This window comes from Megalopta genalis, chromosome 4 (genome assembly GCF_051020955.1).
Source record: "Megalopta genalis isolate 19385.01 chromosome 4, iyMegGena1_principal, whole genome shotgun sequence".
NCBI classification, from domain to species: Eukaryota; Metazoa; Arthropoda; class Insecta; order Hymenoptera; family Halictidae; genus Megalopta; species Megalopta genalis.
Window position 1 is genome coordinate 22,346,123 of NC_135016.1, and position 26,453 is coordinate 22,372,575.

The 26,453-nt window shown below is 41.8% G+C and overlaps 1 protein-coding gene across 7 annotated transcripts in view; it reads left to right on the top strand.

Moving 5' to 3' along the window:
- Window positions 1-26,453, top strand: part of gro (TLE family member transcriptional corepressor groucho) — a 224,795-nt gene that overhangs the window by 50,495 nt on the left and 147,847 nt on the right. For all 7 annotated transcript variants that reach the window (XM_033467812.2, XM_033467811.2, XM_033467816.2 and 4 more), the window contains exons 3-4: window positions 17,800-17,906; window positions 26,321-26,384. In XM_033467812.2, the coding sequence (XP_033323703.1) occupies window positions 17,800-17,906; window positions 26,321-26,384 (171 nt within the window). The remainder of the gene's footprint in view (window positions 1-17,799; window positions 17,907-26,320; window positions 26,385-26,453) is intronic.

Below are 26,453 nucleotides of genomic sequence, written 5' to 3' on the forward strand. Positions count from 1 at the left end.
TCCGTATCGATTTTTTCGCTTACGATAGCTTGAGGTAGTTTACCTATTATTTAACTGCATTAAACAATATTTAATGCGAGTATTTCTATCAATTTAGAATTTTTTTATTTGTTATCTATCTACTAGGATTTTCTATAAATATGTTAACACCCGGAAAGGGGTGATTTCTCAGGTCATTTGAAGCAACTTTTTCCTTAGCAAAAATGCAATCCGCGGCTTCGTTTACGAGCTATTAACGAAAAACACTGACCAATGAGAGGCGAGCACGGCTGGAGGTAAGCAGTCGAGCCAACGAGCGCACGAAGGCTCAGTTCCGCTCATTGGCTCCGCCGCCTCGCGCCTCGAGGCTCCGCCTCGGCCTCTCATTGGTCACTGTTTTTCGTTAATAACTCGTAAACGAAGGCGCGGATTGCATTTTCGCTAAGGAAAAAGTTACTTCAAATAACCCGAGGAATCACCCCTTTCCGGGTATCAACATAATTATGGGACACCCTGTATACCGTGCACAATAAAACCACGTGTACATTTATTAAGATATAATTATGCGAACAACGATGTGAATTATTTTTATTTATGTCTAAGACAGACAGACCTAAGTATAAGACATGTTAAACAACGATAAAATTTGTTTACAGATGTACAATTTTCAATTCCGCTAGTTTTACATTTTCCGACTAATTACTTGACATAAGAAACGCAAATATTTAGGAGCCTGCTGTGAACTAAACTATTAACATCGTTGTCCTTTTTAATTGAAACTTCTTTAAATTCGCTGACGAAGTGCGAAATTCACTACTCCGACGAAAATGCAGATCCCGGTAGCACAAATGTTTCAAGTAGGAGCCCGGGCAAGTTGTTCATAGCTTCGTGAGTTTCAAATTTTTGCTGAAGTTTTTGCTTCCGACGTACACTATGAATCACCGACTGCGCTCGCCGCGCGAGGACTGTTAACTTCTCGTTGCACGGAATTCGCGTGACCGTTCAAATTAAGCCGCAGGAAAGATTGCTTGTTTTCTTTTTTTTTTTTTTCGTCGAATCAGTGCATGTAATTATAGTTTGCTTCTTCGCGGGGATGTGCGAACGAAACTAATAAATTCAATTCCATCCTCCACAGCGTGTGCAGGATAAAGAAATGTTGCACGAATAAAAGATAAACAATCCGAATGCAAACTACTGTATAAGAAACGATACTACATATAAAATATTTACATGTAAAATACAATTGGCTGTTCCATAAATTCAAAGACGGACAATTTTGCGTTGGAAAAAACGCAAGAACTTTTACACATTTGGATTCTTTGGTACAATTTTATCGATTAATCGCGTGACACTGCGATGACGCATATTTGAGTCTTTGGGTTTTCTCTCAAACGACGCACACGTGATTTCGTCGAATCGTTATACAAGGTGTCCCAAAAATGTCTCGCAATCCGGAAATGGCGGGTTCCTCGGATCATTTGAAGCAACTTCTTCCTTTACAAAAATGTTCTCCGAGGTACCGTTAACGAGTTACTAACGAAAAACAGTGACCAATGAGAGGCGAGCTTAGCTGGCGCGAGGCGGCCGAGCCAACAGTGCCAGCGGTCGAGCGGTCGAATCCCAGTTCCGCTGATTGGCTCGGTCGCCTCGCGCCAGCCGAGCTCGCCTCACATTGGTCACTGCTTTTCGTTAATAACTCGTTAACGGTGCCTCGGAGAACATTTTTGTAAAGGAAGAAGTTGCTTCAAATGACTTGAGGAACCCGCCACTGTCAAATTGCGAGACATTTTTGGGACACCCTGTATTTCGATTCAATTAAATGAGATTTTTAGTGTGTTACACCCTTCTGTCGCAACGGAGATCGCACGAATTGTTAAAAGAGAAAACGATTAAGTGTGTTCTTTTCTTGGAACGACGCGATTCTATTAATGGAACGCGTAAATCGTCGCGTCTCTTTAAATCGCATAATAATGATCTGTAACAGGTACTTACGGGCGCGCGCAGTTTTCCGATACTATGCCCCCAACGTGATTATTCATACTTCCGGCCGTAAAACAATCGAATCGCGCCGCTGCGAGCGCGACAAACGTTGACGAACGAGCGCGTGTCCTTTCTTCTCACTTTGTTTCTCGACTCCTTCTTCGATTACGAAGCGCGTAAGTGCTCGCTTCCACGTAACAGTTTCCCAACATTCCGGTAAATAGGAAAGGGGACTGGTTGTGCAACCGCCGCGCCGCGTTTCGTTTTTCTTCTCATCCGTTTCAATAAATTAGATACGCGCTATTCTACGCCGCGCGCTACATTTTTTTTTTCTCGCCGTGTAATTAGTCTATGCGCCTCATTTATGGTAATTTATCCAGGTATATTTGCAACAGAGTATGTGCTTACGCGCATCAAAGGTAATTAAACGCGTGTCGTCCGGTGATAAACTTCTCTCTTTCTCTCTCTCTCTCTCTCTCTCTCTCTCTTTTTTTCTTTTTTTGTTCATTAAACGTCGGTCTGGTAATGCAGCTTTTTCACTCTCAAGAAACGTCAACCTGCAAATTAACGTACCCCGCGATGAAGGATTTCACGCGGTTATTTATAGAGATATGCATCTTGCGATATTAATGCATCTTGTCATTGATACCGAACGAAAAAAGTTCTTTGCGTATGAATATATCGAATGTCCAACACCTTTTGAAAATAACCGAGCACGATGTTCGTATATTGTTTTAGACTTTTTCTACCACTTGTGTGTTCAATTCGATGATCTTCTAACGATGACACCGATTTCACTGGCTACTTCGACAATGACGGACTTTTTATGTATATATATATATATATATATATAGTAAATAATATATACATTATGTATATAATGTAGTAATCTTTATATGTAGTAATAATAAAATAGAGCAGAATTTGATAAGTTTGTACAGGAATGTCTCTCTAATTGACGCTCAGATTGTCCACAGAAATGGATAATTTGGACAATTATTCGAGCTTTGCGGTTCATTTTTATGGTTTTCGAATTAACTATAAGTCTAATAATAAATAAGTCTAATAGCTTTCAATAACTATAAGAACGAGTCGCAAGGCTCAAATAATCGTATTTCCTCTTCCCAAATTGTCCATTTTTGTGCACAATCTTAGGGAAACATTATTGTACATCTCTGAGTGGGTTAGAGTCATAGTTGCGCGAGTCACATTTATCGAAAATGTTCACTTATGCCTTAAAATGCATTCTATACGTCTCACAAGTGTTAAAAAGACCAGCGAAATAAATTACAAAGACGTTATAAATTAACTTGACTTTAGATTGTCTTAACAATAAGTTTGGTCAGATAACAATGCACGTGTTACTATACAATAACGCTCTTGTTTCTTGCAACGAGGCAAATATGACTTGCGCCGCTCTTGACTCCAACTCACTCGTGTATCGTATTGCATTCTGGTTGCAACATTGTACGAGAAAAAGCATTTAATAAGAGGAGCTCGCAGAAAAAAATGTAATTCCATCTTTTTCTATTCGTTTCTTATACGATTCCCGCTCTTTTTCCGATCGTTTTCTTTAGTAACTTTATTTAAAGCTGCACAGGTTATTATTGTGTGCTCATTGGCGGCTATGTTAATGTCACGAGTAACATTAGCATTTATTACGAATGAGTTTCTTTTCTTCGTCAAATGGTTACTTCTTGATACTCGGACGACTGACGAGAATTTAGCTTTGACTTACTCTAACTTGTTTTCAGTATCCCAGTTTTTCAACAGCTTAGTATGCGGATGTATCGTCGCATCGCTGCATGAAACACAGTGTCTCGCGCGTAATTATACTCTCGAAGTAAATTTTACACTGTTATTGACGTTTAAATAAAAGCCGAAGAAAACGCTACATTTATATCTCTCTGTTTTCTATTAACTCTAATACGGAATGATCATTTCTGATAATAATAACTAATCGATAAAACAAATAAATATAAATTTACCAGAAATAAAGAATAATAAAATAAATAATAATTATTTCTAATACGCTGTTCCGTCATGTGTTTGCTTAAATATCGCTAAAAATGTATAATGTTGCCTTTAATGCCATAATTCCAGTATGGAGTACAAACAAATGCGATCGTTTTGCTGCTATAATGCGATTACGATCCGACTACAATCCGATTATAATTGGATTATTAAGGATAGTCCACGAACCGTTCCCACGGCAGCAATCTCTTTTCCCCATTTTTTAGTCGAATTTCATCGATTCCGCGAAAGTTGCGTCACGCACCGCGAACATCGATGCGCGCAGAATTTATTTAGCTCTCTTTCCGCTTGCAAAACATGAAACGGTGATTATGAGAAATATGTGACGTCCATAGCTAACGTGTTAATTGCCTCACTCGGCCTGTGTTGGTGCTCCCACTTTACGTCTATCGGACGGTATAGAAGGGACTAGGGCGGGTGCGGTATGACCCTCTGTGCAGGCTCTGGCCCTCATTTCATCGACGATGGTTCTTCTACTTCATCTTCATTAATCCTCTCGTTCTGGTTCCCTTGGTCCCTCCGTTCTGGCTCGATCAGTCGCTGCTATATAGAAGGGGATAGAGCCGAATGAGAGACCTCTCCGATGGTTACCGCTAGCCTAGACTGTTATTTGCGCAGAATATACTATCAGCATGGCCGTGCACGCATGCACGCAAAGCCCGCGAGCGCGCGCGCGCCTATTCGCCAAAGTTGGCTGCATATCGATGCGTCGATGTTTATTCAAGTGCGGCTGCATCAGCTCCGCGGGGCTGACTTTCAACGGCGCCGCTAGCATGATTTGAATAATTTCCGATATCGGTGACTCATCCAATTAGACACCTTTCCGCTGAATAAAACGAGGACACCGTTGAAAACTACGACGACGAAATAATATATTCGCCGCAGAAATCGTACGACGAAATCTGCCCGCGCAGTTCGCGGATGCGTTGTTTCGGTTTCGTTCGAATGGACAATAAATTGCATCGCACGGATCCGACACGACGTTCGCGCGAAATTAAAAAATTGAAAGGCGCAACGATAATTCAGTAATTTCTCCCTAATTCGCGCTCGGAGTGCGCGCAAAAATGGACAATTTGGGAATAATCGTAGCTCCTATTTCGACATTGTTTATTTTTGTGTGCAATTTGAGAATAACCGTATCTCCTATTCTGAAATTGTTCATTTTTGTGTGCAATTTGAGAATAATGGTACCTAATATTTCGACATTGTTCATTTTTGAGCGCAATTTGAGAATAATCGTATCATCTTCTATTCCTAAATTGTTCATTTTTTAGCGCAATTTGAGAATAATGGTACCTCCTATTCTGAAATTGTTCATTTTTGAGCGCAATTTGAGAATAATGGTACCTCCTATTTCGAAATTGTTCATTTTTGTGTGCAATTTGAGAATAATTGTACCTCCTACTTCGAAATTGTTCATTTCTGAGCGCAATTTGAGAATAATCGTACCTCCTATTCCAAGATTGTTCATTTTTTAGCGCAATTTGAAAATAATAGTACCTCCTATTCCAAGATTGTTCATTTTTTAGCGCAATTTGAGAATAATCGTACCTCCTATTCCAAAATTGTTCATTTTTTAGCGCAATTTGAGAATAATCGTACCTCCTATTCCGAAATCGTTCATTTTTTAGCGCAATCTGAGCGCGAATTAGGGAGAAATTACTGTCTATCGACAAGACATCTTGTTTCTTGGCAAGCTTCGAGGATGAAAATAACATAATAAGACAGCGAAAATATTATCGCACTATATCATGATTAAAGGAAACGCGATACAGTAAAAGCGTTCGAGGAATTCAGAAATACGGTGTTTCTTCTACTCATTTTTGTCCGCGCACGCGCTGAATCCGCGGTTTGTTACACCGTGCGTTATTTACGCTTCGTTCAGGGCGCATTGAAAAGTCACGATCGCATATCGAATATCAGAATGCAAATGGATTCCCAGTTCCACGGAAAAAAAATGATGTCAACAACACCGACGACGATCGAAGTCATTTACACTTGGCTTTTTGCGGTGGATAAAAAAGTGCATCGATCGCATTAACCGTCGCGGCGGTGTAAAGTTTCATTACATGAAAAAACTGCACAAGCGTGCTGCGGTTCCTGTTAACGCGTAGATTTGCAACGGATTAATAATTAAAACCGGGGTTGTCTTACGGTTTACTCGGACTGTATGGCGTCTCGACGAAATTTTTAATCGCTGATTGCATATTACAAGTATAGTTATAGTAATAACTATAATAATAGTATTATTATTATAGCAATAACTATAATGATAGTATTATTATTATAGCAATAACTATAATGATAGTATTATTATTATAGCAATAACTATAATGATAGTATTATTATTATAGCAATAACTATAATGATAGTATTATTATTATAGCAATAACTATAATGATAGTATTATTATTATAGCAATAACTATAATAATAGTATTATTATTATAGCAATAACTATAATAATAGTATTATTATTATAGTAATAACTATAATAATAGTATAGCTAAATTATAACTAAAGCTGCAAGATTCTGAGAATATATAAAAGAAATGAATATATATATATATATATATATATAATGAAACTGATATTAGAAGGATGGTTAAATTTTTTGGTTAAATTTTTTTACTTTTATATGTATCGGTGACGAACTTCATCAATATTTCTATTTAAATTATTCTACGTTTGTATTGAATTGTCTCCAGAATTGTTTCCTAGAGTTCCCATATTTACTCTTAACGTTTGCATTTTCGTAATTCGCTCTATAATTTCAAGTTCCTCATCTCGAGGAGCTCAAACTTGCTCAAATATGTGTTTAATTAATTAATTAATTTATATATTCATTTATTTACTTATTTATTCGTACATACCGATAAATACCCATTTTTATAGTAGCACAATCAAAAGGGTAACTCATGTCGAATAGCGTAGAATCAGCGAATCGGGAAAGCAGTTTACAGAGATTTGTTTTAAATCTAGCGAAACATTGGCTGCAAATGCGACAATATTGTTACGGCGACTTGTCCAAGTCAAGTCGCTGTAACGTGAAACTGCCCTGTTGTGAACAACTACTTAAAGAATAATAGAAGATAGGGGTTGCCACGGAAGAGTGTTACCAACGGAAAGACGATCGAAGAGTCGAGATCGGACTGTCGAACGATCAACGTCCCACTTCTGAAAGATCTAAGATATAATTGCATCGAGTTGTGTTATAGTTAATATTCTTTATTGTAAATATATAAAATGCCGCGACGCGAGAGAAATGGAGTAATTCGCAACAATATTATCGCCATTGTCGTCGATGAACGTACAAGTCCTGCGAAACGGATCGGTCGAACTAAACCTCCGTTTAGTGAAACTAGAAAATAAATTGTATCACGCTGGGAAGGATTGTTGCAAAATAAACTGTTACGTGTACGGTTCCGCAGCAATTATTTTCTGATCAATTACCGATCGTTGCTTACGTCGCTTGATAAAGACGCAAACTATTCGTCGAATAAGCGAGTAAAAAATAACGATCCGTAACAGATTCCGTCGGCATTCGCAAGCATATACATATACATATACACATACATACGTTCGAATTCTACTTTGGAACGGTCCCGTACATTCGAATTTCTCCGGGAAACGAATATTTCCGGGATACGCCGAGAAGGGATCGACTTTTTGAAAGTGGATTAACGACCCCGAGAGCAAAGGGACTCCGCATCGAAAGGGTTCGCGTCCTCGTTCGACGTTTTTATCTCGGGCACGATCGGACCTCGCAAAAATGTTCCACTTGGAAGCCAAAGGGTCAGCCGTGTTCGACCACACACGCGTTTCAATCAATCGTCCTTTTCCTGGAAGTTTTGAGCGCGCCCTTAAGGGGCTTCTCGCTTACGTCATCCGGCCTTTGGTCGATCGACGGCTCTCCGAAGACCTATTACCTTATTTACGATTCGCGCGGCCATTATCTCCCGGCAACAAAGTGAACCAGCCGGTTTTTCGATGCGATCCTGCGTGCGCGCACCCGTCCACCCACCCAGCCGCGCACACGCGCGCTGCCAAACACATGAACGGACGCGTGCTCCTTCATTGATCTCATTGGTGTGAAAGGGGAATCGGGCAGACAATGAATACAAAGGCCGCGTTACATAGAAACGCGGCCAGGAGCGTGCTTTCTCTCTCCCTCTCCCTCCCTCTCTCTCTCTCTCTCTCTCTCTCTCTCTCTCTCTCTACCTGGTTCACTCTGTTTCTCTAATATCTTTCTCTCTTTCTCTCTATCTGGTTCACTCTGTTTCTCTCGCTATCTTTCTCTCTTTCTCTCTCTCTCTCTCTCTCTCTCTCTCTCTCTCTGGTTCACTCTGTTTCTCTCGCCAACTTTCTCTCTTTCTCTCTCTCGCACTCTTTACTCTCTCTCTCTCTCTCTCGCTCTTTTTCGCACTCCTGTTCTCTCTCTTTCGCTATCTCTCTGCTACGTTTCTCTCGCTCTCTTCCATTCTCTCTCGCTCTTTCTCTCTCTCTCTCTCTCTCTTTCTGGTTCACTCTGTTTCTTTCGCTCTCTCTCTCTCTCTCTCTCTCTCTCTCTCTCTCTGGTTCAGTCTGTTTCTCTCGCTATCTTTCTCTCTTTCTTTCTCTCTCTCGCGTGCGCGCGCGCGCGCGCGTCGGTACGCCTCGGGAACGGAAGACTTTTGTCTTCCCTCGTTAATAACAGTTTTGACAGAGCCGGTGAAACGCACGGATGATTGGACGGCTCGCGACCGAGGCAAAGGAGAGAATTATTGAAAAATTGATTTTTACGATTACGAATCGTCCTTTTGATCAGCGCGGAGCATTGACGCGCGACGACTGACTCGTCTTTCGCGCACGCGCGCGCGCGCGCGCCCGCGCCCGCTTGAGCGCCGGTGAATATGTGTGAATCGTTAAGCTCAAAGAGCAAAATCCGATAGTCGCGTCAAAGAACCATCGAAAAAAAGAAAGGAAGAAAGAGGGGCCACGTAATTAAAGGAAAGAGAGAAAAACGAGGAAAAAATTCATGCGTCGCCCCGGCGTGCACCGCCCGTTCCCTGTCGGACGGGGAAGGCGGCCCGGACATTTTCGACGATGGTTTCCGTTGATCACCGCTCGCCGACGAAGGAAAATCGCTCGCCGGAACACTTGTCCGACTTCCTATAATTCGCGGCGACGCGGATGTTGCTCGTCGTAGGTGTCGAACCTCGTCGTTACCCGCGTTTCCGAATGCATCGGCTGTTTCGCGCTAGATATTCGCGCGAATCGTTCGTCGAGACTGGAAGAGCATGCATTGGAAAGCAAACGATCGAGTTGAGCAACGCTTTGTTATTAAATAGAGGATTCGTTGAAATTATTAGTTGCGCTGGAAAGCATATTTTTGCGCGACGCAATATCAGCTGTTCTAATTTAGGTTCGTTTCATTAGCGTTGCATCGCGCAGGCGTAATATTACAATTTAGAAATGTTCATCTTTTATGATAAATATCGATTCGGTGTAATGTTGAAATTCATTGTTTATTGTATAAGTATGTATTATCGAATCGGGCGATTGATTTTTACGAATTTTTATCCGAAAGTCTAAAAACAAATAAAGAATGATGCAAAAATGAAGAATGAAACAAATGAATTTTAGCCTCCAGAAGGTCTTATTTTATCCTGTTAACTTTTACTTATTTTATAATTTATAATTTATAATTTATTTATTTATATATTTATTTATATATATATATTATATTTATTTAATTTATAATTTACTTACTTATTTATGAGCGGTGTAAAGAATTTAATCTTAATCTCGTCACATTTTATCTCACTTTTTTCAGTTTCAAGCAAAGAATTTGCTAATTTGCATATCTTTTCATTCTATTCATTTTTTACGTGAATTTCACAGGCCGGGCAAGTTATTTAACCACTTTGCCTCGTTAATTTACAATTGTGATCATTATACCGGCGATAAATAATTTCGTTCCTACTTTGTGCTTTTCAAATTCCAAGAATGTTCGAGTCTTCGTGGAAAAGTTGAGATTTATTTGCAACGAATAACTTGAAACGTTCGCGCGCTTCCGAAACGGCCACGAGTATTTTTAGTAGAGACGATTATTTGGGGAAAACTCGGGCGACGAAATAAGCCGAACCGCTTCGATGACCAAAAATTTAGTAACGGCTGACCTAATTGAGTTCTCTAAGTTTGTACGCCGCGGAGAGGATGCCAGCAAACTGTCACTTGTGTCACGCCGGTGTCAGGATGTCATAGAAACGCTTTAATTTTTATCGATTTTTCCGGCGATGTCGGATACAAGCAGCATCGAGCTGAAAATATTTCTCGATCCGGCCAGGTATTTTTAACGCGCCGATACCAGCGAGGTCGGTAGAATCTTTTTATTCAACTTACGCCAGCTGCAATTAATTCGGGATCACGTGCATCGATTTCGTTGCAACTTTGCGAAACGCGGACGAACATCTGCGATCCTACGTTACATAAATCCGAAAGCGTAGAACCGTCCATCGGTTACAAGATATTTAGCAACAATGTTCGTATTTTCTCGCTAGCGGCGAAAGTCCCGCCAATTTCGACGATACATCGAGTGAAAGCAGATTCCAATTCGTGTCGCGGTTAAATTGCTTTTCTTCCCCGTAAGACTCAATTTTGTTTGTGCAACATTTGTGCACAGCACGTCGTTTCACGCTAAAATTAATATTCCATAAACGTGGGACTCGGAATGCCGAAGAAAGCAAAGTCAGCAACTGTAACCACGTGTTTTATTCTTAAGTTACGTCTTGCTAATATTGTTACAGAGAGAAAGATTTTTGTGTTTCACTCTTGCCTTCGACCACGAATAATTTATTCGAATAAAAACTGAAGAACTATTCGAACAAATAGATCGAATAATTTGTCGCGAACAACGAACGATTACCATTCGAATAAAATAATTATTCTAGATAACTATTTATATTCGAAACGATTGGAACAATGCCCAATCCTGGTACTTACTATAATATACAAGGTGTCCCAAAAATGTCTCGCAATCCGGAAGTAGGGGATTCCTGAAGCCATTTGAAGCAACTTTTTCCTTAGCGAAAATGCGATCCGCGGCTTCGTTTACGAGTTATTAACGAAAAACAGTGACCAATCAGAGGCGTGCTCAGCTGGTGCGAGACGGCCGAGTCAACGGCGCCAGCGGTCGAGGCGGTCGAATCCCAGTTCCGCTGACTGGCTCGGTCGCCTCGCCCCAGCTGAGCTCGCGTCACATTGGTCACTGTTTTTCATTAATAACTCGTAAGCGAAGCCTCGGAGAAACTTTTTGTAAAGGAAAAAGTTGCTTCAAATGACCTCAGGAACCTCCCATTTCTGGATTGCGAGATATTTTCGTCTTTCTACTTCATCCTATAAATAAATATATATTATATTACTATTATATTACTATTATTATATTACTATTATATTACTATTATACATATAATATATATTTATTTATAGGATGAAGTAGAAAGACGATTAAGAAATACGGTTATTACTTCGAAAGAAGCGTTAAAACGAAATATTGTTGAAATATGACAATCGATAGATGCAAATGTTACTTCTAAGTTGGCCCACTCAATGGAAAACAGACTTAGGGCTGTTATAAAAGCAAAAGGTGGATCAACTTCCTATTAAAACCTTCAATCGTTCAATTTAAATAACTATCAATTGTTTCGTTCGAATACTTTCGTGAACCATTCCTGGCACCTGTTTACAATAAATGTACTGTAAAAACGCTATATATCGTTGAATTATTTTCTAATTTTGCTCACGCAGTCTTAAGACCCGTCCCTTGTTCACGTGTCCCTTGTTACATATTATATCGAACGCTTCGATTTAACACATATATTTTATTAATCGAACGTTAGAAACGCGTAAACGTTCGGATACTTTCGCGTGCGAGCGTAAATACGACCCGATAAATGTGATCGAATTTGGTTGAAAAAAAAAACGGGGCGCGTCCACCGATCGCTTTATTACGATGTCGCGTCCAATCATTTCCGAGCATTACAAAGAAATTTTCAGTGACAAGTTTTCGGATCGATAGCACGAGTTATCGTCGACGGCGAAAAGCCGACAGCGCAGCGCGAAAATTTTCATGGAAACGAATCGTCGTCGGCTAGCCGTATCACATAACGGATGTGTGTACGCTGCCGGGTTAACCATCGGAACAACAACCTGTTCGATGACTGTTCCATTTGATGATTGCAACAAGTGAGGCCCACCGGCGTCCTCTTCCCCGATCTGTTCTCAAACCATTTTACCACCGACAACTACTCCCCGTTTCGAATTCAACAAGTGGCCAAATCATTCTACGGGAGAGAGAGGCTGCCGGTTGCCCCGAAAACTGGGAATTTTCCAGCCGGTGGACAGTCATTGACCATTTAACGCCGCCCGGCTGGGAATATTTCTCTTTATCGGGCGATTTTGTCATTCGCCCCGAAATTCCCTCTTGTTTTCACGCTGATGCGCAATATTGACGTTCGATGACGCCGAGCCCCGGTCCGCCCCGTGTCCTCCCCGCGTCCCCCACCCCACCTTTCGGTAAGCGTATCGGATTAATGATTTGATTGCGAGAAAGATCCCATCCGTTTTATTCGCGGAAACGCTTCGCCGAGACTGCGAACGATCGCGACAATGGAAATTAAATCGGAAATTGGCCGATCTCTCGTCATCGCTTTCGAGAATGCGACCCCGTGTACAAAAAATATGTACGATGTTCTGTTCGTGTACAGCGTCTTTTTAGACTTCTTTTTTAAACCTTTGCACTCGATGCTATTTTTTAACTGTAAATATTAAATCATTTTTCTCGCTTGTAGTGTTTTTATTTTATAGGATAAAATGCATTTTATGCATATGAAATTGACTCTTGGGACTCGCGCGACGGTTACGCTCTTAACAGTTTTTTAAATCTAAAGTTTGTTAATATGAAAATTATCTTAAAACGTGATGTAACTAATTTTAGCGGTGCCTCATTTTATATGCAAAAGTCCATTTCATGCATATGAAATTGAGTCTTGTGACTCATACAGCAGTTAGACTTTTAACGATCTTTTATATCTAAGCTCTGATAATGTAAAAATTGTCTTGGCAAGTGGTGTAACAATTTTAGTGGTGCGTCAGAGTCACCACTCGAGTGCAAAGGGTTAACATTAAAGAACTAATCCAAACCAATCGAAATGACCGATTTCTGATTTCTTCTTTTACGTTTACTGAAATTGTAAAAATGTTTTCATAGCAAAATCTTTTGTCTGAAAATCTTCTTTTATTTACTTACAATCTTGCTATTCGCACAACAATTATACTCTTAACAATTTTTTAAATCTAAAGTTTGTTAATATGAAAATTATCTTGAAACGTGATGTAACAAATTTTAGCGGTGCCACTGAGTCACCACTCGGGTGCAAAGGGTTAATATTAGAGAACTAATCGAAACCAATCGAAATGACCGATTTCTGATCTCTTCTTTTACACTTACTGAAATTGTAAAATTGTTTTCATCCGAAAATCTTTTTTTATTTACTTACAATCTTGTTATTGTTACGGAATAACATGTATCAGTTTAGCTTTTAGCTAAAGTTATCAACCAATTAGCTATTTTTGACGAATAGAACAGAAAATATTGTCATTTCTTCATGACGAAAAGTATGCTCGTCGAAAACAGCTAACTGGTAAAGGATTAACCAGCTGATACAATCAAAAGTGTTATCATCGAATATTTATAACGCTGTTCGATAGGTCGATGTTCACCGGATAACGCGACGAACTTCGAAATATTTATTTAACACGAATCGAAGATAATACGCGTGAATTATTAAGGAACGAGCATACATGTACCTACGTAGGAACGCTGTTTTCATACCGCGATCTCGTGTTCCGTATCCAATGCATTTGAAATGCTCGTTCCAAAATAGGGACATCGATTATGAATCACGAATACCGACTGTCCCATAAATCGGGACGACGAAGGGATTGAAAAGTACACGATATGGAACAGTATGCGCCCGTTTGGCAACACCCGCAACGAACATTTTTTTCACAGCTGATTATTTATATAATCAAGTATTCGCTCAAGCGATTTCATAAAGAACAATGTCCAAAAATATGGGCAGAACATTTAAGAACAGTTACGCCCCCCTTGATACGCAATTAAATAATTAGATAATATAATAACAACAACAATATAATAACAATTAGATAATTGTTATTATATTGTTTATACGGCCGTTTCATCGAGGCGTCGCGATCGAACGGTGTTCCATAATAGGTACTTCTCAACGCGTAGATCAAAGAGAAATCACGCGAGCGTCAGTCATCCTCGCGAATCGTCGCGACAACGCGTCGAAGGAGAAAGGAGAGGGAGATACCGAAATCATTTTTCCCCTCGGGCTAAAAATCCGTTGGAAAGAAGCACGCGTAGCCGAAGGGGAGGATCGGTTGCTCTCAAGATCCCCGGGAGAGCGAGAAGGCATGTTCGAGTGCACTCACGAAATTCGATTGACATGACCGCGGACGGCGGTGTGTAACGTAATCATTACTGTCATCGGGAAGACTCGATCCTTTTCTCCGTAATTTGAAGCGGTAGAGCGGCACGGCTGGTACACGCCGCGCGCCGGCCGGGCTGAAGAACCCGTGGATTCAGAAACCTCGTGCTACCTGGTGGAATGGGTCTCATTAAGAACGCCTTCATGGCCCTTCATCCTTGCCTCTTCAGGCCTTGCTTCTCCTACCTCCGAGCCCGCGGAGACGCTCGTATTTTATACCTGGTTCCCTCGCTCGTTCCTTCCTTCGTTCGTTCGCTCGCTCGCTCGTTCCCTCGCGTCTCTACGTGTGCCTTATGCGGCCGAAGGCCATTTGATGCTGGTTGCTTGTCATCTTCGACTTTAACCTCGTTACGGTTTACAGGCCTCTGTACCCGAACCGAGCGAAAGAACGAGACCACGATCGCGGTCTCCCCTTTAAATTCGGATTTGTTAGGATTTATTCGCGGCGAGGCTCGTGGTCCAGTGTAACGCGAAACGCGACCGTGTACCTGGTCTCCCGTGTAACGAGATTTCCCCGTTTTTCCGCGCCCTTTAACGAGATTTTTCCACCGTGTTTTGTCCATGCAACCTACCTCTCCCTTTCTCCACTCCTCTCTCTCTCTCTCTCTCTCTCTCTCTCGCACTCTTTCTCTTTATCGCTTTTGCACTCTTTCTCTCTCTCGCTCTTGCTTTCACTCTCTCTTTCGCACTCGCACTCTTTGCTCTCTCTCTCTCTCGCACTCTCTCCCTCTCTCGCTCTTTTTCGCACTCTCTGCTCTCTCTCTCTCTCTCTCGCTCTTTTTCGCACTCCTGATCTCTCTCTCTCTTTCGCTATCTCTCTGCTATGTTTCTCTCGCTCTCTTCCATTCTCTCTCGCTCTTTCTGCTCTATCTCGCTCTCTCTGCTCTCTCGCACTCTTAGCTCTCGCCCTCGCTCTCTCTCGCACTCTTAGCTCTCTTTCTCTCTCTCTCTCCCTCTGCTCTCCTCTCTCTCTCTCGCACTCTTAGCTCTCACTCTCTGCTCTCCCCCCTCTCTGTCTCTCGCACTCTTAGCTCTCTCTCTGCTCTCCCCTACCTCTCTCGCACTCTTTGCTCTCTCTCTCTCTCTCTCTTTCGCTATCTCTTTGCTCTGTTTCGCTCTCTGTCACTCTCTGCTCTCCCTTGCTCCCTCTCTCGCACTCTCTGCTCTTTCTCTCTCTTTGGCCCTTTCTCGCAGTCTCTGCTCTCTTTCTCTCTCTCTCTCTCTCTCGCTCTCGCACTCTTTCTCTCTCTTTCTCTCTCTCTCTCTCTTTCGCTCTCGCACTCTTTCTTTCTCTAGCTTTCGCACTTTTTCTTTTTTTCTCTCTCCCTCTCTATCTCTCGTTCTCCCTCGCTCTCACTCTCCGTTGCCCCGTCTTTCTCTCTGCTGGCCTGGGCATCGACGTTATCGTTCGTGTTGCATAATCTCGGCGAGAACGAGGCGGGAGCGAGACACGCCAGAGTGGGAAAGAAAGATCTCGCTTGTTAACCCCACTGAAGTTGCTCGGACATCTGATACCCCGAGATTTTTGTTTCGGCTGGAAACTGCTCGGCGTAGGCGGTTCTTTGAGGTAATCATAGACCACTCTAACACTTCGAGCCACGTAATTAGAAATGAAGACCGCGAGCTGCGTGTTTTCATAGTTAGAAGCAAGATCGGGTTTCATACGTAGGTTACATGTATGTATGTATGTATGTATGTATGTATGTATGTATGTATGTATGTATGTACTCGCCTCGGACATTGATTACAGTTTAAGAGCTATTCGCGGTAATAATTAAGGTGGAATTTCTGTTTCTCTCTGTGCTTTTTTTGCAGACAAGTATCGATTTTGTTTAGATTGTTTTGCGAGAGCGGAATGGTGCGTTGAACGATCTGAAATTTACGCGCGGTTTCGTTAGACCGTTGCTCTGTGCTAGAGATTATGTATTTCGGTTTTTCGTCGATGCAATATTTAGCGAATTTTCATGGTTATATTCGAATAATCGGTATCGAAACAAAATATTAATCATCTGAATGTTTTTTCAGTTCTCTCTACTATTTTTAAGTGCGCTAAATAATATTTGTCGGAAATGTATAAAATACGCAATTTAATAATCGAAATAGTTATTCGAGATATGGATGAAATTGTTATTGTCATATAGCATGAACTTCTTATTCGAATTTTATCCGAAAAACTGACTCTAGACAATATTTTATTGGCGAAATGCGTTCTCTTTGAGAACTTATAAAAATTTTGTAGAAGTTCAGCGAATGAAATTGTCTACCAACTACTTAACCCTTTGCACTCCGATGTCGTCGATACGGCGACACTAAATTATATTATATTATTATATCATATATATTATATATTATATTATATATATTATTATATTATTATGTATTATATTATATTATATGTATAATATAATATTATATTATATTATTATGTATTATTATATATTATTATAATATTATATTATATTATTATGTATTATTATATATTATTATATTATATTATTATCCACAAAATCTATGATCCATTAATTTCTACAAAATGCTCCCAGCAGCGCAATGGTTTCTATTTAAATTCAACCCTGCACAGCAGAATCGCAATATTATCGAAAATTTACTCCGATTTGCTGATAAACACCTACATAAAAAAAGAAAAATCTTCCGAGTGCTAAGGGTTGATATTCATACCCGTTAAAAGTACGATATAAAGGAGCCATGTTCAAGAAACAGTGCTGCAATATCTTCCGAGTTATTGCGATTGGCAAAGCACTTGGCAGCAATTCAATCAAAAAACCATTATCATTACGCGTTGACCGTTGTATCGCTCGCAATTTCGTTACACCTTTTACCTTGACGAATGAAATATAATCAAATTCCCTCATTCCCCCTCCCACCCGCAAAGCGCAAGGAAATCGAGCTTAACTTCTCGGACTTCGTCCGACTAAGTAAATAGCTTTGATCTTATCGAGCTTCCGTGATTACTCGGTGTAAAATCAACGCGTTAATAAAGCCTGGATCCGAGTCCTCGCGGAAGAGCAGGTTTCATCTTCGAACCGGCACACGGAGGTTAAACACGAACCGTAGATTCGGAAGTGCGTTTACGATCGCAGCCCCCGTTCGTCCGATCTATTTCCGGTTCTTTTTCGCGGCAGCTTTGTCCCGTATGCTAATCGAATTCCCCTTCTCCGGCAGACACCAGACATATATACGGTATATATACGTATATACGATACATACATATATATATTTTTTTGTTCCAGGGTGGCGGAGGAAGCGGCGGGGCTGCGGGAGGGCTGAAATTCACGGTGGCTGACACTTGCGAGAGGATCAAAGAGGAATTCAATTTCATCCAGCAACAGAACCACTCGTGAGTCTTTCTCCTTTCTTCGACTCGCATTACCGGTCCTCGCTCCTTCTTTGTTTTTCTTTCCGCGATCGTTCCTCCCTTTCCCGTCTATTCATCCCCACCGCCTCTCCGGTTTCTTGAAGATCCACGATTATTGACGCCGATGTTTCCCGGGATCTGTCTTCTCCCGCCCCCCCCGTCCCCCCGCGCTTCCGTTTCCCCTCGCCCACCCCTCGCTGCACCCCTTGCTCCACGCAGTTTCTCCTGTTCCCATCGTCTTCCATTCGGTGTTTCGCGGCGGTTGTTGCTTGCTCGCGTCCTCCTGTTAACGGTGCGCGCCCCCGATCGCTTCGAACTCTCTTACCCGGGAGTGGAAAGTTCGAATTGTTTGCTCGACTGCCTCTCTCGGGCTCCTAATAACGCCGTTGCCTCGTCTCTCGCCTCGTCTCTCGCCCTCGTCTCCTGCCGCGCGTCCTGCCTCTCTTCTTGCCAAGCCGCGCGATGTCCTCCGCGGTCGGATCGAACGGTTTTCGCGAACGCGAGTAACGAGGCGACGAGTGAAAGTCGACGGGGATTGGATAAAGGTTGACTCTCGCTATTCGTCTCCGGAGTCAGGCAACCGTTGTCCGTTAACCGTCGCCGATCGATTGATTCTCTATACCGATAGATAGATTCGAACCCGTGGCACGGTGCACCCGCGCCGCGCCGGTTACATCGAGGAGCCCGTGGAACGGCTCCTCGATTCCCCGGCGAACTATCTATTCTTCGCCTATGCCCTTTGTGATATCTCTCATTCTTTGTCGTTCGAACGCTTTCACCCCTCCCACCTCCCCTCGACGCCGAATGAATTTTTTGGTAATTACGCAACAGCCCGGGAATACGGACTCTTTCCAATTAACTGCGCGACACCGCTGTTCCGACTGCGAGTCTTCTACGGCTGTTTTTTTGCGGTTTCGGCGCGTCGTCGAAAGCGTCGTTAGTTAACTCTAGATCGCCTAATATATATATTTAAGTTTTAAAAAATGTTAATCTTTAATAGATCAACATATGTTTGAAAACAAATTATTTAAGCTTTTATATACATATATATTTAATGAAATATTATATATTAACTATTATATATTAATATATCTATTAGGCGATCTAGAGTTAATATATAATATTAACATATTAATATATATATAGTATGTTATATATATATATTGCTATGTATATAGAAAAACTTAAGTCATCCTTTTTAAATATATGGTGGTTATTTAAAATATGTGTTGGTCATAATTCTAATAAAAATCAAGGTATGTTTAAAAAAAAAATGATTTAAGTTTTTCTATATAAATAGCAATATTGCTGGAGCGAGTCAATTTGACTCATTTATGATTTTATTGCTATATTAAAATGCTCGGTTTAAACGTTCACCGTTTCTACTTTTAATTATTATCTACCGTCGCTTATTTCATTAAATATATATGTATATAAAAGCTTAAATAATTTGTTTTCAAACATATGTTGATCTATTAAAGATTAACATTTTTTTAAAACTTAAATAATTTGTTTTTAAACATATATGTTAATCTATTAAAGATTAATCTATCTATTAGAGATTAACATATGTTTAAAATCAAATTATTTAAGTTTTCATATACATATATATTTAACGAAAAAAAATGACGGCAGATAATAATTAAACGTGTTGATCTATTAAAGATTAATATACGTTTAAAAAAACAAATTTTTTATATACATATATATTTAATGAAAAAAATGACGGCAGATAGTAATTAAAAGTGGAAACGGCGAACGTTTAAACCGAGCGTTTTAACGTTCCGTGAACATAGATCTTGGCCGGTGAACGCGTCGATATTTTTTATTTCGCGAACGTTGCGTGAATATTTTCGAAATATTCCACCGCGGCGGTCTCCCTTTTATTTAACACTTTGTGGTCTGCCGACGATATCCTGCACCGTCGCGTCGCGTCTATTTCGACGTCCGTCGTCGTCGTGACCGACGGACGGATGCCGTCACACCTTGACATTACGGTCCGCTGACAACTTTAATATACTACTGGCAAAACGTCGTACTTCGCAGATATTTTTAATCGTTGACATATTGGCTACAAAAGTCTCGCAGAGCCGGAACAGTTTATTTAGCGGAACCGAGACGAATAATAGACATCGCGAATCTTTATTTATTTGCGGTTTTGCTCGGAAACGAAATCGTTGCTTTGACACTGTCGAAGTCTTGCGTTGTGCTTCCCGGTATTCGATGCAATTTTCCATCGATCCTTATTATTGATCTTGTGCCGTTATTACGCAGCAAACATTATTACAGCGATCTTAAAGACACGGAAATGAACCGCGTTTTCTTTAGAACTCGTTCGAATGTCGTAGATTTTAACTCGGTAGATTTTTACACGATACAAATAAGCGAATAGTGACAATATACAGGATGTCCCAAAAATGTCTCGCAATCCAGAAATTGGAGGTTCCTCGGGTTATTTGAAGCAACTTTCTCCTTAGCGAAAATGCGATCCGCGGCTTCGTTAACGAGTTATTAACGAAAAACGCTGACCAATGAGAGGCGAGCTCGCCTAGCGCTAGGCGGCCAAGCCAACCGGCGGTCCTGGGCTTCCACCTCTCGTTGGCTCAGCTGGCGCGAGAACTCGCCTCTCATTGGTCACTGTTTTTCGTTAATAACTCGTAAACAAAGCCGCGGATCGCATTTTCGCAAAGGAAAAAGTTACTTCGAATAACCTCAGGAATCCCTCGTTTCCGAATTGCGATACATTTTTGGGACACCCTGTATAATCGTCGTAAGTGTGCGTAAAATTTTCAAACCACACGGCGACCGTATTGATATTTATGTAATGCAAACAATCAAAAGTATTTCCATGAGTTGACATAGAGGAGCGTAATGGCTCTGTTTGAACCGCGTGTCACGAAGTGCTAATGGATATCTAGTAGTTACTTAACGGGTTATCCGACGGTTACGTGCCCGTTTCCTTTCGGGCGTCGCGTAGCTGTCCGACGGCTGTCGTTTAGCCGATAGTTTTCCATTTCGGAAACTTGGCCAATGGATCCGACACTCGAGACGTCCTCGATTACCTTATATAATCACTTAGAACGCCTTTACGCTTCAAGGTTTCCGAAACTCCTGTTTTCTCGCATTTTCTTATTTCGGATAAATTAAAATTGTATCGTGCGAATTACCCGATAAATATTTGAAAATCTTGAAAATCGACAGCACTGATTTGTTTCTAACGTCGAAAATGTTGTCAGTGGAATTCTAACTAAATCAATCTTTGCAGAATTGAATTTTGCATTCTTGTTCTTCAGAGATCGTCGTTTCAACAATTTTCCTCTATCATCAATTTTATTTAATTAAGGCGGCGGAGGTTTTTGCATAATTTTAGAGATTTTATCACGTTTCGTTGTTGGTTTAGACAACTTCAACGGCCACGTTCGCGACGACTATGCGCATTTCGCGAAGCATTTCGGTCGGACCGTTAACAGTCTTTATATTCGTTTATTATTATTATTTTTATTACTTTTATTATTATTATTATACGTCATTCGTACAAATGTTTCATAGTTTCGACGTTGACTTTTGCAACCACAGTTACTTGTTTCACCGATTTCCATCGCATTAATAAGTAATATCAAAATTGCAAGGACAATTGCAACACTACTCGACTGTGCTAAGTTAGTTTAGTGGGATCATGCAGGAAACTATCATCGAATTACGGTGGTGTGTCAAGTTCTGAAACAAAAAGGGGGGACTCTGGGTCGCGAAAACCATTTTCAGATCGTTAAAATACTTAAAATACTTACTTACAAAATTTGGCAATTTGGGAAGAGGCTGCACGATTATTCGAGCCTTGTACAGTAATATCTCCCTAACTGACGCTCAGATTGCATACAAAAAAGAACAAAAACTCTCGCACACTCTGCTCTCTCTCTATCGCTCTTACACTCTTTCTCTTCCCCCCTCTCTCTCTCTCTCTTGTTCTCGCTCTTTTTCTCGCACTCGCACTCTTTGCTCTCTCTTGATTATTTGAACCCTGCATCTCTCTTTTTTTATAATCGTTGACAATCGACGACTATAAAAATGTGCCGCAAGGTTCGAATAACCGTATCTCCTCTTCCGAAATCGTCCGTTTTCGTGCACGATCTGAGCGTCGATTAGAGAGAATTTACTGTACATAGAATAATCGCATCTCCTCCTCCGAAATATGTAGTCGATTTTTGTGCACGATCCGATCGCGAATTAGGGAGAATTTACTTGTAAAGAGTTTCCTCCGGAACTCCGTTACGCGCCGTTAGCCGGACAGATGTTTCTTATACTCGCCGGTTATTTTCCCATTCATCCGACAAGATTAATTGTCGGATTGATGACTGTTTGCGGATAGAACGTGCTCACCTGAGTCCGTCCCGTAAAAACGAGCGATTTGCGCAGACGACAAAAGGAAGGAGCCGCGACGGCGCGTCGGGATGTCGGCGATTTATGGTAATTGATTATCGGTCGGACGGTTATCAATTGCCGTTGCGGCAAGTTGTATCCAGACGCAGCTGATGCTGTAACGGTTAGCGTTATTGGAGCGACGCTCACTTTCGAGCCCGCTCGCCGAAATAGGACCGTGTGTACAAATGTCTGCGTTTACGTATCATTAATTATCTTGCGCGCCGCGATACCCGTTGAAACCGTTAGGTGGACGGCCGAATTTGCGCTTCGCTGTTAACGCCGCTGTTACATTCTAGCCTGGCAACGCTCGCGGTCAAGATATTTCTGTCCGGTGGTAGTTTAACAACGAGTTTCGGTGGTAGTTTTCGGACTCCGCTCTCTCTCTCTCTCTCTCTCGCTCTCTCTCTCTCTCTCTCTCTCTCTGTTCTCTTGCACTCTTTGCTTTCTCTCTCTCTCTCTCTCACTCTGCTCTCTTGCACTCTTTGCTTTCTCTCTCTCTCTCTCTCTCTCTGCTCTCTTGCACTCTTTGCTTTCTCTCTCTCTCTCTCTCGCACTCTTTCTCTCTATCGCTCTTGCACTCTTTCTCTTCCTCTCTCTCTCTCTCTCTCTCTCTCGTACTCTCTGCTCTCTCTCTCTCTCTCACTCTTTTTCGCACTCTCTTCTCCCTCTCCCTCTCACTCTCTCTGCTCTCTCTCTCTCTCTTTCTCTCTCTCTCTCACTCTTTTTCGCACTCTCTTCTCCCTCTCCCTCTCACTCTCTCTGCTCTCTCTCTCTTTCTCTCTCTCTCTCGTACTCTTTCTCTCTATCGCTCTTGCACTCTTTCTCTTCCTCTCTCTCTCTCTCTCGCTCTCGCTCTTTCTTTCGCACTCGCACTCTTTGCTCTCTCTCTCTTTCTCTCGCACTCTCTGCTCTCTCTTTCGCTCTTTTCCGCACTCTCTGCTCTCTCACTCTCTCTCCGGATTGTTAAATTATAATCGCGAAAAGAAGAAAAAAAGAAGGAATTAAAAAAGGGAACGGCAACGACGGGGAACCGCGGGAACGCTTTAATCGAGTTTCTCGAAGCAATTTGGGAATCAGTTCAGCAGCGTTTTCGGCTTCGTTTGCAAATGGAATTTTGGTAAATGATTTTTTTTCCATTGCTCCACGCAACGGGTATTGTCCGGTTATTGAATTACGTTACAGATGTTCGATTATTACGGCGAACGTGGACGCATAAATTATCGGGCGTGATCAGCATTTAAAAAGGATCGAATTATTATTTCGAAGAAACACTGCGCCGGCTAATGATTTGAAAGTTCCCGGTATCGGTGCCGAACGTGTGTGTAATCTTTTTCTTTTCGAAATGAAATAAACGCCAATTGTCGTTTTATATACGAGAGAGAGAGAGAGAGAGAGAGAGAGAGAGAGAGAGAGAGAGAGAGAAGGAGGGAAGACGCACGGGATCTCGTTGTTTTTCTGGCAAGTTGTTCAAGAGCGGCCAGCTGGTGTCTCGACGTTTCCGTTCATTTATTTTGAGTTTCGGTTGCTCGAACAGAAACTCGTAAGTCTCGAGAGAGAGAGCGAGAGAGAGAAAGAGAGAGAGAGACCTTAAAAGAGAGTTTAATTTAGACGAAATGAGAATTCCACGTGTAATGAGTTCGAAGCCATTTTTATTTCCCGGCGATGGGTCTGCGCGCGATTTTTCTGCACGAATATAATACGCGAAACGAGCGTATTTACCGAAATACCATACAGCCCTCCAATACTTTTCCCGTTCCCTGCTCGCGGCGCACCACTAACACCGCCATAATCTCGTTTCTTTTTATTCCCGCAGCATTTTCGCCGGAGAACTCGATCTTGCTTCCAGAGACAGAGCCCGCGCGCGCTCTTTTCCTTCGAATGCGAGAGATGTTGCGAATCTCAAAGGAGAACGCAGACGTCTTCTCGCTCGGCGTGCTTGCCTCCATCTACAGGGTGTCCCAAAAATGTCTCGCAATCCGAAAATGGCGGGTTCCTCGGATCATTTGAAGCAACTTCTTCCTTTACAAAAATGTTCTCCGAGGCACCGTTAACGAGTTATTAACGAAAAACAGTGACCAATGAGAGGCGAGCTCGGTTGGCGCTAGGCGGCCGAGCCAACCGGCGGTCCTGGGCTTCCACCTCTCGTTGGCTCGGTTGGCGCGAGGCGGCCGAGCTCGCCTCTCATTGGTCGTCGTTTTTCGTTAATAACTCGTTAACGGTGCCTCGGAGAACATTTTTGTGAAGGAAAAAGTTGCTTCAAATGACCCGAGGAACCCGCTACTTTCGGATTTCGAGACATTTTTGAGACACCCTGTGGAAGCGCGAGCAACGACGGACGTGTACAGGGTGTTCATCGTGCAGAGTCCGCGCGCGCGCCTCGAATCGTAGAAAAAAAACGCCTTTTTTTAACCTCGATCGAACAGAGCTCGAAGCTGTCGACGACGTTTCGTCGGCGCGTTTTAATTAATTGTTAATTTACCGTTTGTTACGTGCGCGCGGAGGTTCAAACGCAGCGAGCTCGAACACGGGTGAACCACGTTCGCGCGGCAAATTAAATTTTCCAACAATCCGCTGGAAGAAATAATATTCGGAAGCGCGCGTTTCTTTCCGGGATCGCGCGCGTGGGATGCGCTCGCGGATAGATAGACCCCGATGAAACAATGGCCGCCGCCGCGAGGGGGCAATTAAAATTCGATGAAATCAATCCCACCGCGATCGGTGCCCGGCGTGAACGTGGATACGGTGTAATTTGCACGTGTACAAATATTATAATTTAATTAAACGCATTTAATTACCCGCGTGTACGTAAACGAGCCAACGAAAAATATCGTCGAGCGAGAACGATGGGCGCGTTCGGCCTTGTTCGACGGGCTTGCAAGGAAGCGGTGTTCAACCGATCGCGAGATCGCGCGGATCTGTTGTTTACACGTAGATCGAAAGTTTACGCTGCGAAGATCTCGAACATGTGAATTAATCCTTTGCACTCGAAGCTCTGTCTTAACTGTAAATCTGAAATCATTTTTCTGACTCACAGCATTTTTATTTTATATGACCGAATACATTTTATGCATACCAAGTTCAGTTTTGCGACTTGCACGACTCTTACACTTTCAAGAATTTTTTGAATCTTAGCTTTGTCGATTTAAAAATTACCTTAGAACGTGACGTAATAAATTTTAGCGGTGTCTCAGAGTCACCACCCGAGTGCAAAGGGTTAAAAATGCAACAGAGATCTGGTCCGTTCTTGAGAGATCGATCCAAAGATACGCATCTCTTTGCGTGAAATTAACCCTTTGCACTCGAGTGGCGACTCTGAGGCACCGCTAACATTTGTTATATTACCTTCTAGGATAATTTTGATATTAACAAAGTCGTTAGTGATATTAACAAGAGTTGATTTTCATGTATGCATAAAATGCATTTTCTCATATAAGAAATAGAAATACCGTAAGTTAGAAAAATGATTTTATATTTCCAGTTGAAATAGCTTCGAGTGCAAAGTGTTAAATCGTAGAACGTATATAATGAAAAATTAATTGATCGTAGTAAATAACAACAGAGATTCGCGATAACGTATAGATAATATGAAAGAAAAGTCGGCAAAAAGTGAACTAAAACTCCAAAGAAAAGTCGGCGCATTTATTGTTCCTTTCTTCTTCGTCGATCTCTCGGGGTCGGACCAGACAGCGCTTCTAATCGACATTTTTGTGAATTTTATACTTTCGTTCTGTGTGAAAAGATCGGGGCGCGATTTTGTCATCGGTTAAACAGCGTTCCTCGTTAGCGTGTCCGAGGGAAGTCCCTCGGTGGTCGGAGTTGATTTTAACGATGAGAAACGCTGGAAAGAGGCGCGGACCCCGAAAAGATGAACACCGTATACATGCAGAAAACGCACACGCGCGTACCACGCGGTTACGCCGTCTCCGCTTTAACGCATGTCCGATTCGTTCCGTCCTCAATCGCTTTTCACTTTTCAGACTGAAGATCGAATGCGAGAAGCTGGCCAGCGAGAAGACCGAGATACAGAGGCATTACTTCATGGTAAGGCATTTTCTAAGCTCGTTCCTCCGTCTTTTCATCTTGCTCGCGAATGTGAACCGACAATCGGGA